We start from the raw sequence: 19514 nt of genomic DNA, 5'->3' as shown, positions 1-19514 counted from the left end.
ATACTCGATCAACGTATTTGTCTTGAAGGTCGGTGTGGTGGTATCCGTCTTATGATCTTCATTGCGCTGCCTATTCCTCTGTTTGTCTATCGCAGTATCATGAGACAAAATGAACTCTAACAAAATATTAGAATGCTTACCAAATTTTCGAAAAAACGAGTTGGTGCTCTCAGATCTGGAGGTGGTTTTCATTAAACAACATAAAGGTATCTCCCTAAAGTAGGATGGAATCCAATTGGTTCGCATTTCAAATACATCCTCAAGCCATGGGTGATTATTAAGGTCAAACTCATTCAACAAAGACGCCCATTTAACCTCAAATTCATCAGGTTCAAGGTGTACACTCCATACTAATTTCAATAACCGTTTTCTGAAGTTTGTATTCAAAATGATATCAGAACCTACCTGCATCATAACATCGCTATAAGTAAGTCAAATTTGCAAATCGCATATGATACACTACTGCAATCACATTTTTATCCCATGATTATCACCGATAACACTAAATATAATGCTACTTTCAATCACATGTGATAAAACATTCAATACCTTGGCAGGTAGCTTCTTCATGATATGCCACATACATAGGCGATGTCTAGCATCAGGAAACACAACAGGAATTGCTTCTTTAATGGAAGCATCTTGATCAGTCAAAACAAGGGTCGGTTGACGACCATGAACCTTCAAGAATGACTCCAACAACCAGGTATATGCTTGGATAGTTTCCTCAGTGATCAATCCTGACCCAAAAACAACTGATCTCCTATGGTTATCAATACCGATGAATGGTAGAAAAACCATGGTATACCTACGATGAGAAAAAATAAAATATAAGCCGAAACCATAAAAATTAATAAATCCAAATTACGATAACATTACATTAACGTACTTGTTGAAACGATATGTCGCATCAAATGACATAACATCACCGAACTCTGCRTAGTTCAACCTTGTCAACTCGTTGGCCCAAAACATTGATACCAAACGACCATTGTCAATTTTATACTCAAATRCAAAGTTTGTCCCATATTGTCTTCTGTCGTTCAACATGTTTACCACCATTTGCACATCTCCATCACCAATGTAGTTATTGAGATCCCTCTTGAAATTCTTATAATCAACAACAGTAGAACCAACTTCATCATATCCACCTTTCAAACAAACCTGCAACTTGTGGGCTCTTACAGGCCCAATATTTGACCTTACCGACCGGTGAACCATAACTTTGTCATCATAGCTGAGTTGCCTACTCTTACGTGATAAAATTCTATCAGCATCATCAATCAAATCATGGTTATGGTTGGGACAAAAATAGTATAATCTATATGATGATTGAGACCCCTCTATGTATTTAAACCTAACAGATGCTTTACAATCTGTAACTTTAAAGTTTGTATTTCGTACTTGTCTACGATGTCCATCCACTTCAACAGAGTCAACCGACCTCTTTTTTGGTTTCCCATGCTTATGACAAACAACATATTTTAGTTTGACTATACCACCCTTCCTTGTCTTCTGGGTTGATAGTCGAATATCAAACCCGGCAATGTCGGCATACCTTCGATACATTTCAATTCCATCCTCCAAAGATGCAAAGATTGATCCAACAACCGGTTGAAATTCACTTGGAACAGATGAGATACAAACTCCATCACARCAAGGACTTCCAATCACTCYTTGAGCTGGTAACACAAAATGATCTATGAAACAATTATCAATAGTTATAAATAAATAAAACAATATACATATAAACCAACTTAACAAAGTCTCATATGACATAATAAAACTAAACACAATTACTATTAAATTAAATTCAAAACAAAATCAACCTCATCAAGAMACATTACAGTAACATACAATTGTAGCTATGAGATGTTTATCACATGTGATAAACATCCAAAATTCTCACTTACATAGATATCACAATTATAATTATTGATTTGGTGTTACAAGTTGAAGGTGATATTAACCATCTTGATTACAAAAATAGCTATCATTTTTCACTTGCTGATTTACATTATTTACTAGCATCAATCATATATCTAATATCACATCTATCACACCATTATCACAGCTATCACACCATTATCACAGCTACTGTGATCACTAGTAAGTCGATGTCATCAACATTTTGGGTGTCAAAAGCAGTTGTTGCTGCATCATTTACATAAATTTAATGAAAAACGAACCAAACAATATCCACATACATATAAACATCCAGTTTATCACATGTGATAAAACATCAAACTTTTCAATTTAAAAAGTAGCGAACTAAAAAAATGGGATGTTTATCACATGTGATAAACATCAAAATTTTCAATTACAAAAGTAGAATAACATTAAACTCAAATCAACATATACCAAAAACAATAAATGGACAAAAAATGTGTATATTCACAAGTCTTTTTACTTTTTATCACATGTGATAAAAACCCCAAAAAACCATTCATGAAAATTGATGACATATTTTAATGTTATCACATCGTACCTTCTTCGTCGTTATCAGAACTACTTTCATAAAAGTTGTCTTCAAGAAAACAATCTTGAGAAAAGCCCACAGAATCGTCGTTTGAATAACTTGATCCTGAACAAACTTCCTTACCAACAACATTCAAGTCGTCCATTTTAGATAGACAAAAATATGGACACTACCGAAATGAAGAAAAGAYGTTAACCCATCGACTATGTGTAGATTATGATGAACGAGAAAGAAAATACGCTTGAATGAAGGAGAAGCATGAATGAAGGAGAAGAAGACGTGGAAACGTGAAGATAAACATGGTTAATTAAAATAAAAAAAATTATAAAAATTACTTAATTACATTACTGTCTTATTAAATTATTTATATATAATAAAAGTTAATTTATTAATTAAAAAAGTTTGTGATTATTTAATTGTTCTCGCGTTTTCGTAAATCACATGGGTTCTCGCTTGAACCTCCATCATATATATATATATATATATATATATATATATATATATATATGTTTTTGTGTGTGTGTACGCATGTATTTATGTAATTTTGCATCGTTAATTATATAAACTTCAATAATACTATTGTCTTTAATAATTTCACAAATTATACTCGTAATTTTTGAATTTTAGATTAACTTAATAAATTATATTATTAATTATGAATTAAATTATTTTGTTATACTAAAACGGACATTTTTATTATTTAAAAATCATTTAGTTTTTAAAATAAGTTGAATAAGTAACCAATTGATTATAACTTAAACTGTAAATTGATATAATAGATTAAAATTTAAAAGACTTTTTATATAAAAATACACATCTCTCAAAATTGAGGGACCCAAATTACATTTGTGAAAAATCTTTTAATATTGATATGAATGAATTCTATCACACCAAATTTAGGTGACTTTGTGCTACCCATATTCAACAAGATTTATTGTTTGTTGTACGGATGTAAACAAGTTTAGCCGAGTAATAGGTTAATCGAGTCGAGTTCAAAAAATTAATATAAAACTCGAGTTCGACTCGAGTTCGATTAACGTTTCAATGTAGGGCTCGAACTCGTGAACGATTAACTCGTTTATCGGCTTGAGCTCGATAATTTTTTATATTTTTATTGTATGATTAATAATATATGAGCATGTTTGGCTAAAAAAAGAGTATGCTCGAATGGCTAGGCTCGACTCGAAAAATTGAATCGAGTTTTCAAACGAGCCGAATCGAACATTAGTGTTACAAAGCTCGGTTCGTTAAGCAAAACGAGTTCAATTGTGTTTCGAGCTCGAGTAGCTCGTTAAAGCTCGTATCGTTTACACTCCTAGTCTGTACCAATTTTTATGGATTTGGTGTCAACCATGAGAGATAGGTAATGAACGTAAATAACCGTTTTAACCGATTAAATTCACCTCCTAACCGGCTGAAATAACTTTTAAAAGTGTAGCTTATAAACTAATTGATATGTTTACCAAACAAAAACGTTTCCATAAACTCAAAAATTAAATATTATCATAAACATGCATTTTTATATAAAACCACACTAAATACACATATTATTAAACAAAGTTCAAATACATCACCAGAAATGAACAGCTTATTCCCCTGAACTGCAACTATTATATAGAATTTGCTTATATAATGGTTTCTAAACTTCATAAATCAACATGAGAAGCATGATGAACACAAATGAACCATCGTCCATCGATCTTCTCAAACACATTCGTCGCAAACTGGCGACCCCAACTTTTACCCGCTGTTCTCACCATTTCGACACACGTAGCGTACCCCATATCGCCTCTGACATGAACTTGCACATCTTTCACCTCAATCGATAACGGAAATTCATAATCCGCCCACACGAATTCCCAGCTTCCCATTACAAGTTCGTAGCCCGATATGCCACTAACACCTGGATGCACAACGCATACATTCTCGCTTTTTGACCATAATTCTTGCATCGCGGCTAAATCACCATTTCTAAATGAGTTGTAGAAACGGGAATTTGCAGCTAGAACTGCGGTTTTGCTATCCTCGTGAAGGAGTTTGAGGCTATCACGGATTTTTGCAGCTTGGGCATAGTTTTCTTCCTGAATGGCTATTTGTAGTTCCTGTTCTAAGGTTTGTTCGTCTAATACGATGCTTTCACTGCTTAAGGTTCCCTCTGAATCTTCTCTCTTGGCTTGACATGGCGTTAGAGAACACGAAGATCGGCGTCGAAAAGATACTGCACTGAATAAGTACAAAATTAGATGAATGTTTGGCTAAATGATGATGATGTCTTCAAAAAAAATAAACCCTTTATTCCTCTTATGGTAAGTTGGGGCCTTCTTGGAAACAATTTCTCCGTCTTTGAAATAGAGGTAAGATATGCGTACATCTAACCCCCAAAACCTACATTCGGGTGGGATATATTGGATATGTTTGGCATGGTTTAGAAGTTAAATACAACATATTACTCCGTCCATCCCAAAATAAATGTCAATAATGGAAAAGGCCCACAGGCTTTTTATATGCGTAACTGTTACACTTTTCAATTAACTATGACTATTTTACCCTTAATAATAGGAGTGATTAATTTATCCATCTCATACTTAAAGGTACAATTAGACACTTATTTAGCACAAACTAAAATAGAATATGGATAGTTATTTAGGGACGGAGGAAGCAGCATAAATTGTCCTTGTATGCCCATTTTAGGCGACCATGTAGGCAAGATTTGTGGGAGTGTCTTCATGTAAAAGCAACCAAAGCTACGAGAGCACCATGCTATAGAACAAAATGCACAGATGAAAGACACTTGCATTCCGTTAACATAACCAATATACGTTTTCCATGAATAATATTAAAAGAAGGTGATTTGGGAAACCTAATTAAAGAATCTAATACAGAATATTTTAGGTCATAACAAATACGATACGGATGATACAGAAATGTTACCGGAGCTTAAAATATAATAAAATGGTATGAAACAACACGGAATCATACAAAACTCTAAACGCATATATGGTATGTAATGATATGGAACACTATAATATGGTATAATATGATACGATAGGCAAGGAACGACACGAATAATACAATTCAAAATGTCTAATAAAATAACATTTTAATAAATTGACCTAATTATCAAAAAGTATCTCCATATGGCTGATAATGAGATTTGAATTTTCTAAAAGATACAAATGCATGATATGTTGAAGTTTCTTAAGAATTTATGATATGAGAGTGCATACAGCATGTGTACATGTGTGTGTGCTTGTGGATTTGCAATTATTCTACAATCACCTGGTAGACACATAATCTTTAAGTTGCCCTAGAGTTCCGTTGAGTGAATAATATAAGATCCAAAAGAAAAAGCCTTTTAGTTCCAAAAGAGCCTTCATTAACCGGCATTTTTGCCTAAGGCTAACAGCATCATCTCTCCATCCCTGGATGATGTTGATCCTAAAAAATAATAGGTATCCTTCCAAACTAATTTCACCTTGACATGGTCTCTTTAAAAAACATATAGACCATAACTTAAGATTTCCTCTTAAATTTAATTAACCATAAATACTTAAAAGTAGATATCAAATCCCACTCTCTCAACCAGATCGAGTTCAAACCGGCTCATGAAACCGAAACCATCCTATTAATAAAGTAGTTTTTGGAAGAGCATGACTTCAGTCCAAGTGAGACACTAGACACAGGCACCCGAGATAGCAACAATATGCAAGTGACAACGATCTGGCCACTCGGTAGCACCTTGTTGCCTGTAAGATACCTTGGTCATTGCTTTCTACCCTGTATTGAGCTCAGACCAAACATGGCGGTGGCTTTGGATTCCCACAAGAGAAATTAGTTCTAGCACTATTCTTCGGCTGAAATTACCATGTGAGAATCATTTTAGTTTCTAGATAACATATTAGAATACACTTTACCCACATAATACGACATTTTAACACAAACAGGCACACTATGAAAGAAGGTTTCGCCCTTTGTAAAAGCAGCAATATTTCATGAATTACCTCTTATAATTTTCAATTGAACTTGTAGTTTGAGGTATTGCTTTATTAAATTTCAAGTCCTAAAAGACAGACAACTACATAAACGTAGATACGAAAGCATACAAAATATCCTCCATAAGAATTCTGACTTATAATGTTTATAGACAAGTTGTAATGAACTAAGAGATGCAATATCTTCCATATCTACTAAAAGACGAGTGAACAAGCCAGTGTCAGACTCGCAATTGAAGGTTAATCCCTTGACATAGTAACTTTAAAATTTTCATAATTAATAAGCTCAATAGCAAGAAGTAATTGAGGGATATTACACATACACATATATAGGGAGAGAGAGGCTTATATATATGGTAATCATATTAGGAAATAGTACCAATTATTATTACCATAATTAACTAGTTCGATATATAGAAGACTAGTTGAGGTTTGAGAATAGATGGTATACTTGAAAATAGCTCTATTATCACAATAATTAAATAACCCTATTATTACTATAATCAATCAGCTCTATATACAGGAGATTAGCTGAGAATAGATGGTATGCTTCATTTAATTTAGAGTTACAGATTGAATTAAACATATTAATAGAGAACCTGCCTCTCAAAACTAGACAATTCAGTATTTCTTTGCTATTTTATCAATAAAAGCGTGTTGGGTTCCTATCATACAGCCAAACATCTTATAAATATATGAAGCAATAAAAAATAAAGATGATTTCACAATGCTGAATCTCAGATTGAAAGAGAGAGAGAGAGAGAAAAGGGAGAATTCATACATGTGAATTTCCATCAAGATCTTGTACTAACTTTAAAACTTACCATAAACATAGTAATTCACCCAAAAAAACGTAAAAGGAATACATTTACATATATGATAGAGCGCTTCAAGCCAGATATCAGCAAAACCCACTAACAAAGATTATGCTACATTCATAATTTCCTAGAAAGTGCAAGACATCATTGCAATCTAGACATAGTATTGGCAGTGGTAAAATGTTTTCCCAAGAAAGCTAAAGCAAAGAACACTTACTAGGAATCCGCTTTGGCCGATTAAAACAACCAGACAAAAGTTTGACATCCATTTCTTGTTTAGGCTTGCAGATTGCAACCAAATTATATTGCTTCCGAGACTGCAAGGACAATTTATTCTTTTCCCGAAAACTGCTTATACTAGAACATGGCATGCTGCTAAGATCCTTGTTACACCAGCTCCCCTAGGAATTAAAACAACTAACATAAGAAACAAAATGGTGGAATAAGAAGTTATTACAATCTTGTAGAAGTATGTATAAAGGCACACATCATCTACAAAAAAAAACAGATGCACACAATATAATATTAAAATCATGTTGAACCAAAACAAAAAAAGTTCATTATACTATGCAACTTCCATTGGGGCTAAAGCCTAAAGGTAGAAAATAGTACTTCCTCTTTTCACCAAAAAGAAGGTAGATTTTGGCTTTTTGGATTACATTGAGAGGGTTGATTGTAATTTTTTCAAGATTGACGGAATGCAGTTTTGAGTCTGTTATTTGTTGATCACTGTTTTTGACTACTTACTGAAGGGAACGTAAGCTAACCAGTGGCCACTAATAAATAGACTGTAGGCTGCTTTTTGGTACATGGGATAGGACAAGACTAGACGGAACAAAACTCACTGTCCCATGTTTGGCGCGATATAAGACAAGACAAGAGCTCACTATTTCACGTTTGGCGCGACATGGTTTGAACGAAAATTGGGACAACGTGGGACAGCATGGGACAAAAAAGGCTTTTTTTTTATTTTGGTGGAACAAGATGGGACAAGAACGAGACAAGAACTAAACTACTACTAATCTACACTCGTTTGATATATAACCTTAATATGGTATTTGTTTTTAATGGCCACCTCCGCTAGCCGCGACCGCCACCACCACCACCACCGGCGGCATATATAATATATTTTTTTTTTCCACCTCGAGCCTTATGCCTCGCCTCACAGAGAGAAAGCGTCCCGCCTCACGTTTCTGTACTTTAAAACCTTGGGTCTTGCAACCTCATTCAACCTCGATTGTTGGAACTGTTGCAAAAGTAAAAAAAAAATGGTCTTTGAGGACCCTAAAGAACAGCCCCTAGATAAAGAGTGTAGTCATCAAAACAGGAACCTAAGCCACTAGTTTGAGACCTTAGAAATGTCATCAAGTGAAAAAGATGGAGGTAGAAGAGATGGTGCATGCCACCTTGGAATCAAAGGTGATGTAAAGAAATCAATATCCTTTGTCTTTCCAATGATCCAATCTTTCTAGTGAGAAAGCAAAACATAATTTGTCATATGTATAAGGATGACAAAGCGCTAATGACGTCACAAGTATAAGTTTTTAATTATGAAATATTAATGAATCAAATGACACTAGATGGTTTTCTGTATCAAATAAAAGTAGGTTGCCATCAAATCCTAGTGGGAGAAGTAGAAATATATAATCATGGGCGTTTGGTGAGACTCCTTCGAGAAGAAATTGGGTGAATGCATTCACTACCGGTTCTTAAAAATGCATTTAGAACCCATGTATTAATTCAAACTTCAAAGTTGTTCCTTTTGGTTTAACCAATCCTCTGGCCATTTCTCGATCACTGATGAACAAAGTTTTGAGCCTTCTTTCAAGAGATTCATATAATCATATTAGTATTCTCTGATGAATTGGTTTACAATTCTGGTTGTTGGACCAAGTCTACTACTTCTAAAGAAAGCCTTACAATGCTTGAAGAAAAACAATTATATTCAAAGAGGAGTTATGTCAATTGCGTGTATCACTTGAGCCATGCCATCTCCAGAAGAGGAGCAACTACATAAGAGAAAAAAAAATGCTTGATTGACCCGTATTCATTACCTAAAAACATTTGAAGAGATTTCTTGGCAGTGTATTACAAAGCATTAATCCACTCTATGGATTATTGAGTAAACCCCTTATTGGTATGCAAAAAATATTTAATTGAATTAAGGAGACTTTAACAAACCTTACTACTGCCATACTGAAGGCTCATGGCATTGCACATTTTTTAATGCCTTTTGAGCATATAGGAGTTGTACTGATTTTAATTTGGGCAGTAATACTTTCTTGGATTTCGCCAAACTAAAGCTTCCAACGTCACTTGATTAATCCCTCTTAATTCAGCAATTAGTTGCTAACTGAACTAGAGAGAACATTTAACGCCTAGGAGGCCAATCAAGCGGCCCTAAGCAAGAGCTTTTGTAATACCATCTTGTAGCTTAGTTGTTGCATGTTGGTACAGTGGTCCAGTAATTGGAAGGATTGCAAAGGTTGCAGAGCTGCTTTCTTAATTTTAAACCTTGATAGCAAGGTTTGTTTTAAGGATTCGGAGTATCCAAAAGACTGGAGTCCCTTCATAAGCAGTCATATAGGCCTTAATCACAGTTAATCCATAATTAGAGGAATGCAGTTTTGAGTTGCCAGTAGTTGGTTAACTAGTTACTAACTTTTGGATTGAAGGCCAGTTAACCAATGTAAGTAGATCTGAGAGTCGAAATTTAAGAAGTAGGAATGACAAACTTCTCCCATTAACTCTTTTTTATTCTTCCAAACACTTCCACGAATTCTTGAAGAATATTAACATATAATTTTTCTATTTGTTCTATATGTTACTCTCACTATTAAATAAAAACAAAAGAGATACAATATACAAATAGAGAAAAACATTTTTTTTACGTTGAATATCAAAATTGATGATTTCTTAATATCAAAACTGATATGGATTTTTAACTTTTCTATACAACCTGTAGATGTTATATACAAAATACCTTGTCATTTTTGTATATGACAAATACCATATCCAAATTCAGATCAAAGTGTAGTTCCTTTTGAGGGAGAGAGCATAAAGTTCTATCATCTACTAATTAAAACTTCTTCCCCATGCTTCGAGCTTTAATATCAATCAAAATTTAGCCAATTGTGTCAGAAATAAGATGCTACGTGATCAAAAACTATAAACAAATGTTGCAGACAGTAATAACTACGAGAAACAGAATTATGCAGTAAGATCAATAACTTGGAAGAAAGGGGTTTCCAGAGAAAATATATGTGTGCTCCATTGTTGATAATGGTTGGTCGGATAATCTGTGGCTTCTCTCACAGAGTGGCAAAATTTGATACCTCCATCAACATCAGAAGGTGAGACCAAAAGGCCTTTGGCCTAGTGGTATCGTAGCCCTTGGCCTTCTAGGAGGTCAGGGATTCAAAACCTCACCACAGGTGAGGAGGGGGTGTGAGTTTATTTGTTGCATTTGCCGTATATAAATATTATATACTTCAAAAAACATCAAAAGGTGAGGATTGACTGGATTTGCTGTCGATAAGTTTCTAAAACCTAAACGAACTATTCACGCGGGTTGTACGCCTCGAACCCTAAAGTCTTAGTACCGCCTTAGACCTGCTTCAACAGTATGAGGCCTACAACCCAACAAACCTAGCAGAGCACCGCCTCAAGAACTTTTTTTGACTGCCTCAAGAACATTTTTAGCAACCATGGCAAGGCCTGTCGTTTCTACTGTCTCATTGAATATAAGTATCCTAAGAATCCATATGGAGTAAAGTGGCCAACCTTGGAGAACTCACTTGAGTTGAGTTGATCAAATGGAGTAACGGACTATAGGCAACATTGGCTTCCCCCAGTGTAACAACACCTTGTAGCCATTTTTATTAACAAAGAGTTGTAACAACACCTTGTAGCCATTTTTATTAACAAAGAGTTGCAAATGCTTGAAATAAAAGGTCACGAGACCTAGAATTTGCAACCATTCGATCCTAACATAGCATCCACACCACCCAGAGGTAAAATTCTTGTAGGAGCTTAGAATTCCAAGTTTCCAGATCCCATTCAAAGAAAGGACCTCCCGACTCTCTACTTTGAATCCTGTTGCTACTTGATTGATATGGTTGTGTAGTATTGTAGTGTTTACGATATCCTTCACTATCCTATGTGGAGTCTCAAAAAATTCATCTATTAATATTTTAAAGAGGCTTACTATTCATTGGAGTGGATTGTCGGTTTGATGTCCAGGTCAGCGTGGTCGCAACTTGAGAAGGTCTAGATAATGAGGTATATCCGATCTTCTCCATTTTTTTCTAGGTTTCATGCAGCCTATAAGCATAAAATTTTTAGATGAACCTAGAAAGTGTTTGGATCTAAAAAGTTTTTTTAACGATTTAGAGCCTTCTGTAATAGGGATGGACTTCTATCATTTGTGACCATCTAAGACTTGGAAGCCAAGTTTTGAATAAGAAAGCATAAATCAGTGAACTTATATAGTATTCCCCATCTAAGCAGTTAATGTCGTCAGTAGCGAAAATAGTGGTCTGGACCTTGATTTGGAATAGCGGTTATAGCGGTAAGATAGCGGTAAATAAAATATGATCATAAAATAAATACGAATATATAATTATATACATATCACGTCAAACACTTAGAAATATTGTATGCCTAAAACATGTCAAGTCAAACAATTCCAAACCACACAAGCAACATAGTCTAATACATATCAAGTCAAATAGTTCAAACCACACAAGCAACATAGTAATAAGTTTATAAAGTTCATAAACAACCTAGTAATAGAGAGAGCTAAGACTCGATCAGGTTAGAGTTGAGAGAGAGCTGAGAGTTGAGAAATAGATGACCTAATTCAATTTTTTCCTTTTTCGTTTAATTGTTTGATTAATTTGTTTCTTTTTCTTTGTAGGTTTCATCTTAAATAGCCCACACCAAAAGCCCAAGTCATTGTTTTAAGTTTAATCCAAAAAAGTCTCCAACGAAATAGCGGTATAGCGGCCACTATTTGGAAGTAAGATAGCAGTAAATTGCGGTAATAGCAGCCACTATTTGTGGTACCTTGGTACCTCTATTTAGACCACAATACCTGGACCGCTATTTGATATAGCCGCTATAGCATGCAATTGACTGCCCAGTTCCCATTTCCCTCATCTCTCTTTATAGCCAGCCATATATGATATCTAGCATTCCATTAACACATGCTCGACTCCTGAGAGATGGTGTTGATGTTAGTGCTACATAGAGCACATGGGAAAACATAAGTTTGTGGCACTAGAGAGTCGATGGAGAGTGATTTGAGCCTCTTCTTGGTTCTTCCGTTCATCATCTTAATTTTTATTAGTTAAATGGTTTCTTCCACCTCTATGGCCTGATATTTCCTTGTTTTATTACTTGTGGCTCTTAGATATGAGGTTTCTTCCGCTGATGGTGATTAATATAATGCTCATAATTAAAAAAATGGAACTCCTTTTGTTATGTGCATTGATACCACCCGTACGCTGCACTGAAGGACTAGATTCACACATACTACTTTTAGAAGTAATGGACACACGTGCAAGGGTGGAGAAGTGGTTAGTACTACAACTCCCCTTACCCTTTTTCAACCAAGCTTTTCTCTAGCCTCATCAATCTACCAAATCAATTAGCATCTTTTAGAGTCTCGGGTCTATTCCTTGAATCCAAGCAGAATATCAATAATCAACTCTTAAGTCACACAGACAACTACCTATAAGAAAGGGTTAATTTTAAAAGCAACATTCTTTGCACAACCCAATCCTTCATCTCTTTGACTGTCGTACTTATTCATTGTGCTCTTTTTTTGCAAGATCTTGAGGTCTCCAATCTATTATCCTTCAAACAAAAATAAGACATGACTTCTTGTTTTAAACTCATGCAAAGTCAACTTGGGTGAACCCTTGGGGGTAGCTTAACTGCCCATATTACCAGGTCTTATGTTGTTCCCCAGTGGTCACCACTCACCATTTCGAGTTCCCTCGGTGCCAATGGAGGTTTTCCAGCTGTTAACTTCAGGAGCCCGTGGGATTAGTCGAGGTGTGCGTAAACCGGCCTGGACACCCATGGTTATAAAAAAAAGTCAACTCAGGTGATATTAAAGCCACAAAAATATTCTTCTGCTTCACATTCTAAATCCATCATAGCTAAGAAATGTTTTTGATACAGGTACTAAGCGATGCGAACACAATTTATAGCATTTTCTAATCCATGTGTCGGAGTTTCTATCAAGATAATTTCATCTTCAAGATTCAGGATATACCCTCAGGCTTCATTTTTTATTGGCAGTTTTATTCCCAGCTCGAAGTGCCACCAACACACGGTCAATATTGATGACTTTTGGCTTTCATACAGCTCCATCTTCTCGTAAAATCCCTTCTATGGTAATTAGAGATGTGCATTTTTCAAATGCAACTTCTGAGTGAGATCGTCTTGTTCTTATACATGTGCCTACAGATTGTTCAAACCTATGGTAATTGGTGGTCATCCCATTGATCATACAAGCTCTTGTTCCAAATTGTAGGACTGTAGAATCATAGAAAGTCTAAAAGAAAACGTCATCATTCTTGTTGATGTATTACAAGCCTTTACGGTAGCGTTTGGTAAGCAAACATGATTGGGCTAGAGAGGACAGAACTCGACAGGACAAGACTGGACAGAACAAGTGTCTATCTGGTGTTTGGTACAACTAGAACAGGACAGAACCAGACAAGTTGCCCACAAAAGTTATTTGATGATCTTATATATCATATAATAGTTATAATTAACACAAACAAACTAAATGATTTAATTTATAAAAAAAATTATGCAATTTTCATATACATAAATACATACATATATAATAGTACCAAATTTGAATGAAAAATTTGATATAATTGATGGTAGTTCGAAAAAAGCTCGATTCGTACAAAGAAGAAATTATGTTTTATTTGGTTTGGAAGATCCTTATAAATTAACGAAGGCATGGTAAAGATTCTTGCAACAACAATGGTTGTTGGTAGATGATGGTGGTTGTGGAGGACGTGAAGATGATGGGAGTGGTGGTGGTTACGATTCACAATGGTGGAGGAGGTAGTTGTGGCCGATGTAATGGTGGTGGTGGTGGGCAACAATAGTGGTAGCCAATGTTGGTGAGCGGCAATGGTAGCGGTAGCCAATGGTGATGGTGAGCAGTGGTAATGGTAGCCAATGGTGGTGGTGGTGCGCAGTGGTAGTCGATGGTGGTGATGGTGGTGGCGGTGGTTATGGTGGAGACGAGGTGGCCCACGGTGGTGGTGGTGGTGGCAATGGACCGTAGACGGTGGTGGTCGGTGGTCGATGGCCGGCAGTGGTTAAGGAGGTGGCAATGGATGGTGGTGGGCAGCAAAAGTTAGGGTTTTTTCCCCAAAAGTTCAATGTTTAAGGCCAAACAAATAAACAACAAAAGTTTGTAAATCAGATACACAACAGTCCACTTGCTAGCATTGGCTTAAGAGCTCGTGACACACAAGAAGTCTAATCCCAAAAGGAATTGACTTAAATCCTTGTCTGTTTGTGCAATATCCCATCCTAAAACTAACATGTTACACTTTCGGCGCAAAAACTTCAAACAAGTTTAAACAAGATTATATATGTTTAACAGCATACCAACTCTACCAAGCCATCTCCTAGTTAAGATGGTAGATTGAAGAATGAAGATAATTTACTTGGGAAGTTGGATGACAATAACTATATTGAAATTTAGAGTAAATATAATTAGAAATATGGATGACGAAGAATAAACAAGTGTTGTACAACAAAATGGGAATCAAAATTGAGAAAACCCTCCATTACGGCCTGTCTATATTGGTTTTTCGTAGAGATTAATGTATCAAATGGCTTCTTATTTGCTCCCATAGATGGTATAAAACGATGGTAGCACTCCAATGTCCCAAAGAAGTGACCACTATTACAGACTATTTTTGCTATAAAGAGTCCTATTTCAAAATTTTGACCTTTAGATAAATGGGTAACGATGAAGTAAATCGAGCAGCCGGATAATAATCAGAAGACAGATTAGATCGAGCATAGGGATAATCTCCTACCAAACTTTAAGTAAATCTAAGCGAAACCAGAACAAAAAAAAAATTTGCTTTTGCGTTAGCTTCTGAAATTTCAAACAAATAAACAACTTAAATTCACAATGGCTAACGATATTTCAACAATTTATCATTCCAAAGTCGAAATAGAACACAAATTTGTAAAAAAAAAAAAAAAACAGATATCACCAAGTCGGGGTAAAATTATACCTGAAAAACAGCAGAATCGGGGAGGACGTAACTGAAAGTAGATTGAACACCGCCGGAAGAGTCGCTAGAAAAAGCGACGTGAACAAGCTTCCTCTGAAGAGTATAGCTAGAATCGGCGGAGGCTTCAAGGTCTCCCTTTAGCTGCTTCACACTCCACTCGCTGCCGGAGCATCTGCAACCAAGTGTAAAAACTCCCATTTCCGGTGCTTTTTCTGAATCGTTGAAACCAAAGCAACGGCGGTGTGTGAGAGCGTTTGTTGTGTTAGTGTTGATGAAAAAACCCTAGTTCGTTTCAAAAGACATTTTTACCCCTAAGTTTAACAGCCTTCAAATGGTCAAGGTCTATGATATCTATAGTGAAATGTGATTTTAGTCAAGGCAGCGTTTGGTCCGCAAACATAATTGGACAGAACAGAACAGGACAAGAGGGTAGGACTGGACTGGACAGGACTGGACAACACAAGAGTATGTCTGGTGTTTGATACGACTAGGAATTGACATGACAGAACTAGACAAGCTACCTCTAAGAGTTATTTGATGATTTTAAATGTTATATAATAGTTATAGTTAACACAAATAAAGTAAATAATTAAAAATTTTAATTTATCAATATGTGTACACAATTTTCATATAAATGAATAGATACATGTATAATGGTACCAAATTTAAATGAAAAATTTGATATAATTGATGGTGGTAGTGGTGGTGGTGGAGGTGGTTTTGGTTATGATGGAGGTGGTGGTGGCCGACGGTAGTAGTGGCAATGGGTGGTGGTTATGGAGGTAGAGGCAATGGTGATTGGTGGACGGCGGTGGTTATAGAGGACATGAAGATGGTGGATTGTGGTGGTGCTGGCGGTTGACAACAGTGGAGAAGGTAGTTGTGGTTGATGTAGTGAATATAGTGGTGGTGGTGGTTATGGTGGAGGTGAGGTGGCAATAAATGGTGGTGGTCGATGGTGTGGAGGAGGTTGTTGCAGTAGAGGAGGAGTTGGAGGTGGTCAACGGTGGTTGTGGAGGTAATGGAGAAGGTTGTTGCGGTATAGGAGGATTTCAAGTGGAAGAGGAGGTGTCGGTGGTGGTGGTGGCAACCGAAACTAGAGGTGATGACCATTCAAACAAATACCATATTAAGGTTATATATTAAACTAGGGTAGATTAGTATTATTTTAGTTTATGTCTCATTCTTGTCCCATCTTGTTCCACCTATTTTGGTGAAACAAGAAAAAACCTCTTTTGTCTCATGTTGTCCCATCTTGTCCTAGTTCTTGTCCTTGTCCCATGTCACGTCAAACATGGGACAGTGGGTTCTTGTTATGTCCCATGCTGCACCAAACATGGGACAATGAGTCTTGTCCCGTCCTGTCATGTCCCATCCTATGTACCAAACGCAGCCTAAGGTTTACTGTAATGATGGCCAAAAGACCGGTCCTAATCGGTCCTAAGCTTTTCAAAACCGGTTATAACCGGTCTCGACGTAACCGTTCTTGATCCATTAAGACCGATCAAGGTTGTTCACAACCGGTTATGGGCCGACAGTCCCGTCCGATCCCGGTATTAAAAAATAATTTTTTTAATGATATATATTTTTAAAACATTATAAAATTTGTAATTGGGTTACTCAAATATACTTCAAAAATGCGTTTTATTATAATTAAAATTGCATTGTCTTACAAAAATACATTATAAAATTATTTGAAAATACATTTATTCATCAATCATCATCAGTATCTTATGTCCGATTGATTTGAAGAGTTACGGTGTCTTGAGTTCTTCTAATAGCTTATTGGTCATCAAGATCATCAATGTCGAGTTCCTCATCATCATCATATTGTGAGTAAGTGTCGTCGGTATTGATAGTTGGAGGCGTGCTTAGTCCAATGGCGATTTCATTTTCTTCCAAATTTTCTTCCACCGCTTCAATCTTCATCTATAAAGATGTCGTGTGTTAAATTCTATCAACGTTATCCAAATAATCCTTCAAACAGATGCAACACTCCATGAACTCCAGGCTTAGTCTTGTCTGATGTATGGAAATGATCCTGCCACTAAGAGAAAAAGCAGACTCTGAAACTACGGTGCTATCTCGCATTGTTAGTATATCATGTGCGATGCACGCCAAAACCGGGAATTTAGGTTGTTTTTGTTTCCAAAAACGTAATAGATCAATTTTTTCAAAATCTTCGACATATTTGCGGGACATGCGGCAATAAAGTTAGTATGCACATGCATATTTAGTTCACCAAAATCGTTATCAAATCGATATTTTTTTTACTCGATTCATTTAAAACCTTGTTCATTAAATTAGTCATCAACTTTTTTCGACTTTATCAATGACCATTAGAAGAAGAACTAGAACCCGCAAACCCATGACTTGAATAGCTTTGTTGTTGGTTTCTTCCTCCATAAAAATGTTTATAATGATCAAATAAATCTTGAAAATCACGATTAAACAAACGTTTTGAAAAGCCCAAAATCATACAAATCTGAATTAGATCTTCAAGAATTAAGAACAAGATGAAGATTAAAGAGAATATGATCACCAAATCTTTTGTAGATTTCTTGAGAGAATTTTCAGCACTAATCAGAATGATTACAGAATGTTAATGACAAATTACAAGGCTAATGACTATTTATACTAATGAAAGCATTAAACCTATCTATTACAAAGCTCAATAAAATGGAGAACTTGAATACAATCTTTAACGCACATACTTGAACCCAACATTCTCCCCCTTTGGATTCAAGTTCAAACTCTCATAAATCTTGTCTTTCTGAGTCCGAGAATTTTCTCCAGCCTCCTTAGTGCATTCCGATATTGAATTTTCTCCTCAAGTAGATTCAGGGCATTGATCCACAAATATCTATCTTTTGAACTCATCCTCTCCGACTTCGCAACTTCATCATTGTTTACTCTCCTCGTGTCAAGTGCCCGTCTCACCAGTCTAATAGTACCATCAGAATATTTGTTTAACTCGCTGAATCTCATAAACTTCTTTACTTGATGCTCAACATAATATATCACTCCAAACTCTGGTTGTTCAAGAATCATGTAAACTGGATAGGCATCAATGTCTTCTAACTCTTGATCAAGTCTCTTCAAATTGATGATTCTCTGATTATCTTCAAGACCCATCTGAACATCACTAACCATAGCCACCTTAACATGACTGCGCATAAACCTTTTAATTGCACTAAAGGCAACAAGAGCTCCATCTTTTCTGTTTGTCATGTTTCAGATTTCATGATACATATACTCCAGGTCTTCTAAATATAAGTTTGAGAAGTCAGCTTCACTAAATCTCCATACCTTACCATCTTGCCGTGTCACCGTGAATACTGGATACCAGAATCTTAGAAGTCTTTGAGCATCAATCTGTTTAATTGACACAACTCGATGTTTGGTCCTTACTTCACTGATAGGGATACGCTTGGCTTTAAGGAAGTGCTTGTACTCCAAGCGATATTCTTTGGTTTCCTTGTGGATACCAAGAATTTTATCACCACTTAGAGCTTTACGATATCGGAGGAAGATGCCAAAGTAGATGTCTTCAAGATAAGGCTCTCGGATCCTAGCCCAGTCATATCCTGGAACATTAGCTCGAATAACAAATGGCACGTAATTCTTTGAAAAAATCTCAATTGGATCAAAAGGCTCTCTAGGAGTAGGAGTTTCAGGTGCACCGGCTTCAACTGCAGTGGAGGGTTCCGGCAATGTCTGACGATCACCTTGAAATGGGAATATTGGGTCTTCATCATTGATGTCAGCTTCAAAGTCAAGGTATAACCCAGATGACTCGTCAATATTCTCAATATCTTCTTCGAAATCTTGTTCTCTACCCAGTACAGTAGCAAAAACGTCATTAAACCTGACATTGGTCGACAAGTCCAGTAACAACCTTGTTCCTACCGTGGAGTCCACCGGCTTTTCAACCATT

The 19514-nt window shown here is 36.0% G+C and overlaps 2 protein-coding genes across 2 annotated transcripts in view; both read right to left on the bottom strand.

Moving 5' to 3' along the window:
* Positions 1 to 2624, bottom strand: part of LOC112517679 (protein FAR1-RELATED SEQUENCE 5-like) — a 7831-nt gene extending 5207 nt beyond the window's left edge. Inside the window, exons 1-4 of the mRNA XM_025125066.1 lie at positions 2489 to 2624; positions 890 to 1700; positions 550 to 808; positions 256 to 405 (exon numbers count right to left, since the gene is read on the bottom strand). Coding sequence (XP_024980834.1) covers positions 256 to 405; positions 550 to 808; positions 890 to 1700; positions 2489 to 2624 — 1356 coding nt within the window. The remainder of the gene's footprint in view (positions 1 to 255; positions 406 to 549; positions 809 to 889; positions 1701 to 2488) is intronic.
* Positions 2625 to 3995: 1371 nt separating this feature from the next.
* On the bottom strand, positions 3996 to 15866 carry LOC112518185. Its single transcript, XM_025125797.1, has 3 exons — positions 15578 to 15866; positions 7507 to 7690; positions 3996 to 4697 (listed from the first exon to the last, which is right to left on the bottom strand). Exons 1-3 carry the CDS (start codon positions 15773 to 15775, stop codon positions 4126 to 4128), a joined length of 954 nt encoding a protein of 317 aa, XP_024981565.1. The 5' UTR covers positions 15776 to 15866; the 3' UTR covers positions 3996 to 4125.
* Between the last annotated feature and the right edge of the window lie 3648 nt (positions 15867 to 19514).

Source organism: Cynara cardunculus (assembly GCF_001531365.2).
Source record: "Cynara cardunculus var. scolymus isolate 2C chromosome LG 9, CcrdV1, whole genome shotgun sequence".
Classification (NCBI taxonomy): Eukaryota; Viridiplantae; Streptophyta; class Magnoliopsida; order Asterales; family Asteraceae; genus Cynara; species Cynara cardunculus.
This window is presented reverse-complemented; position numbering and strand designations above follow the sequence as displayed.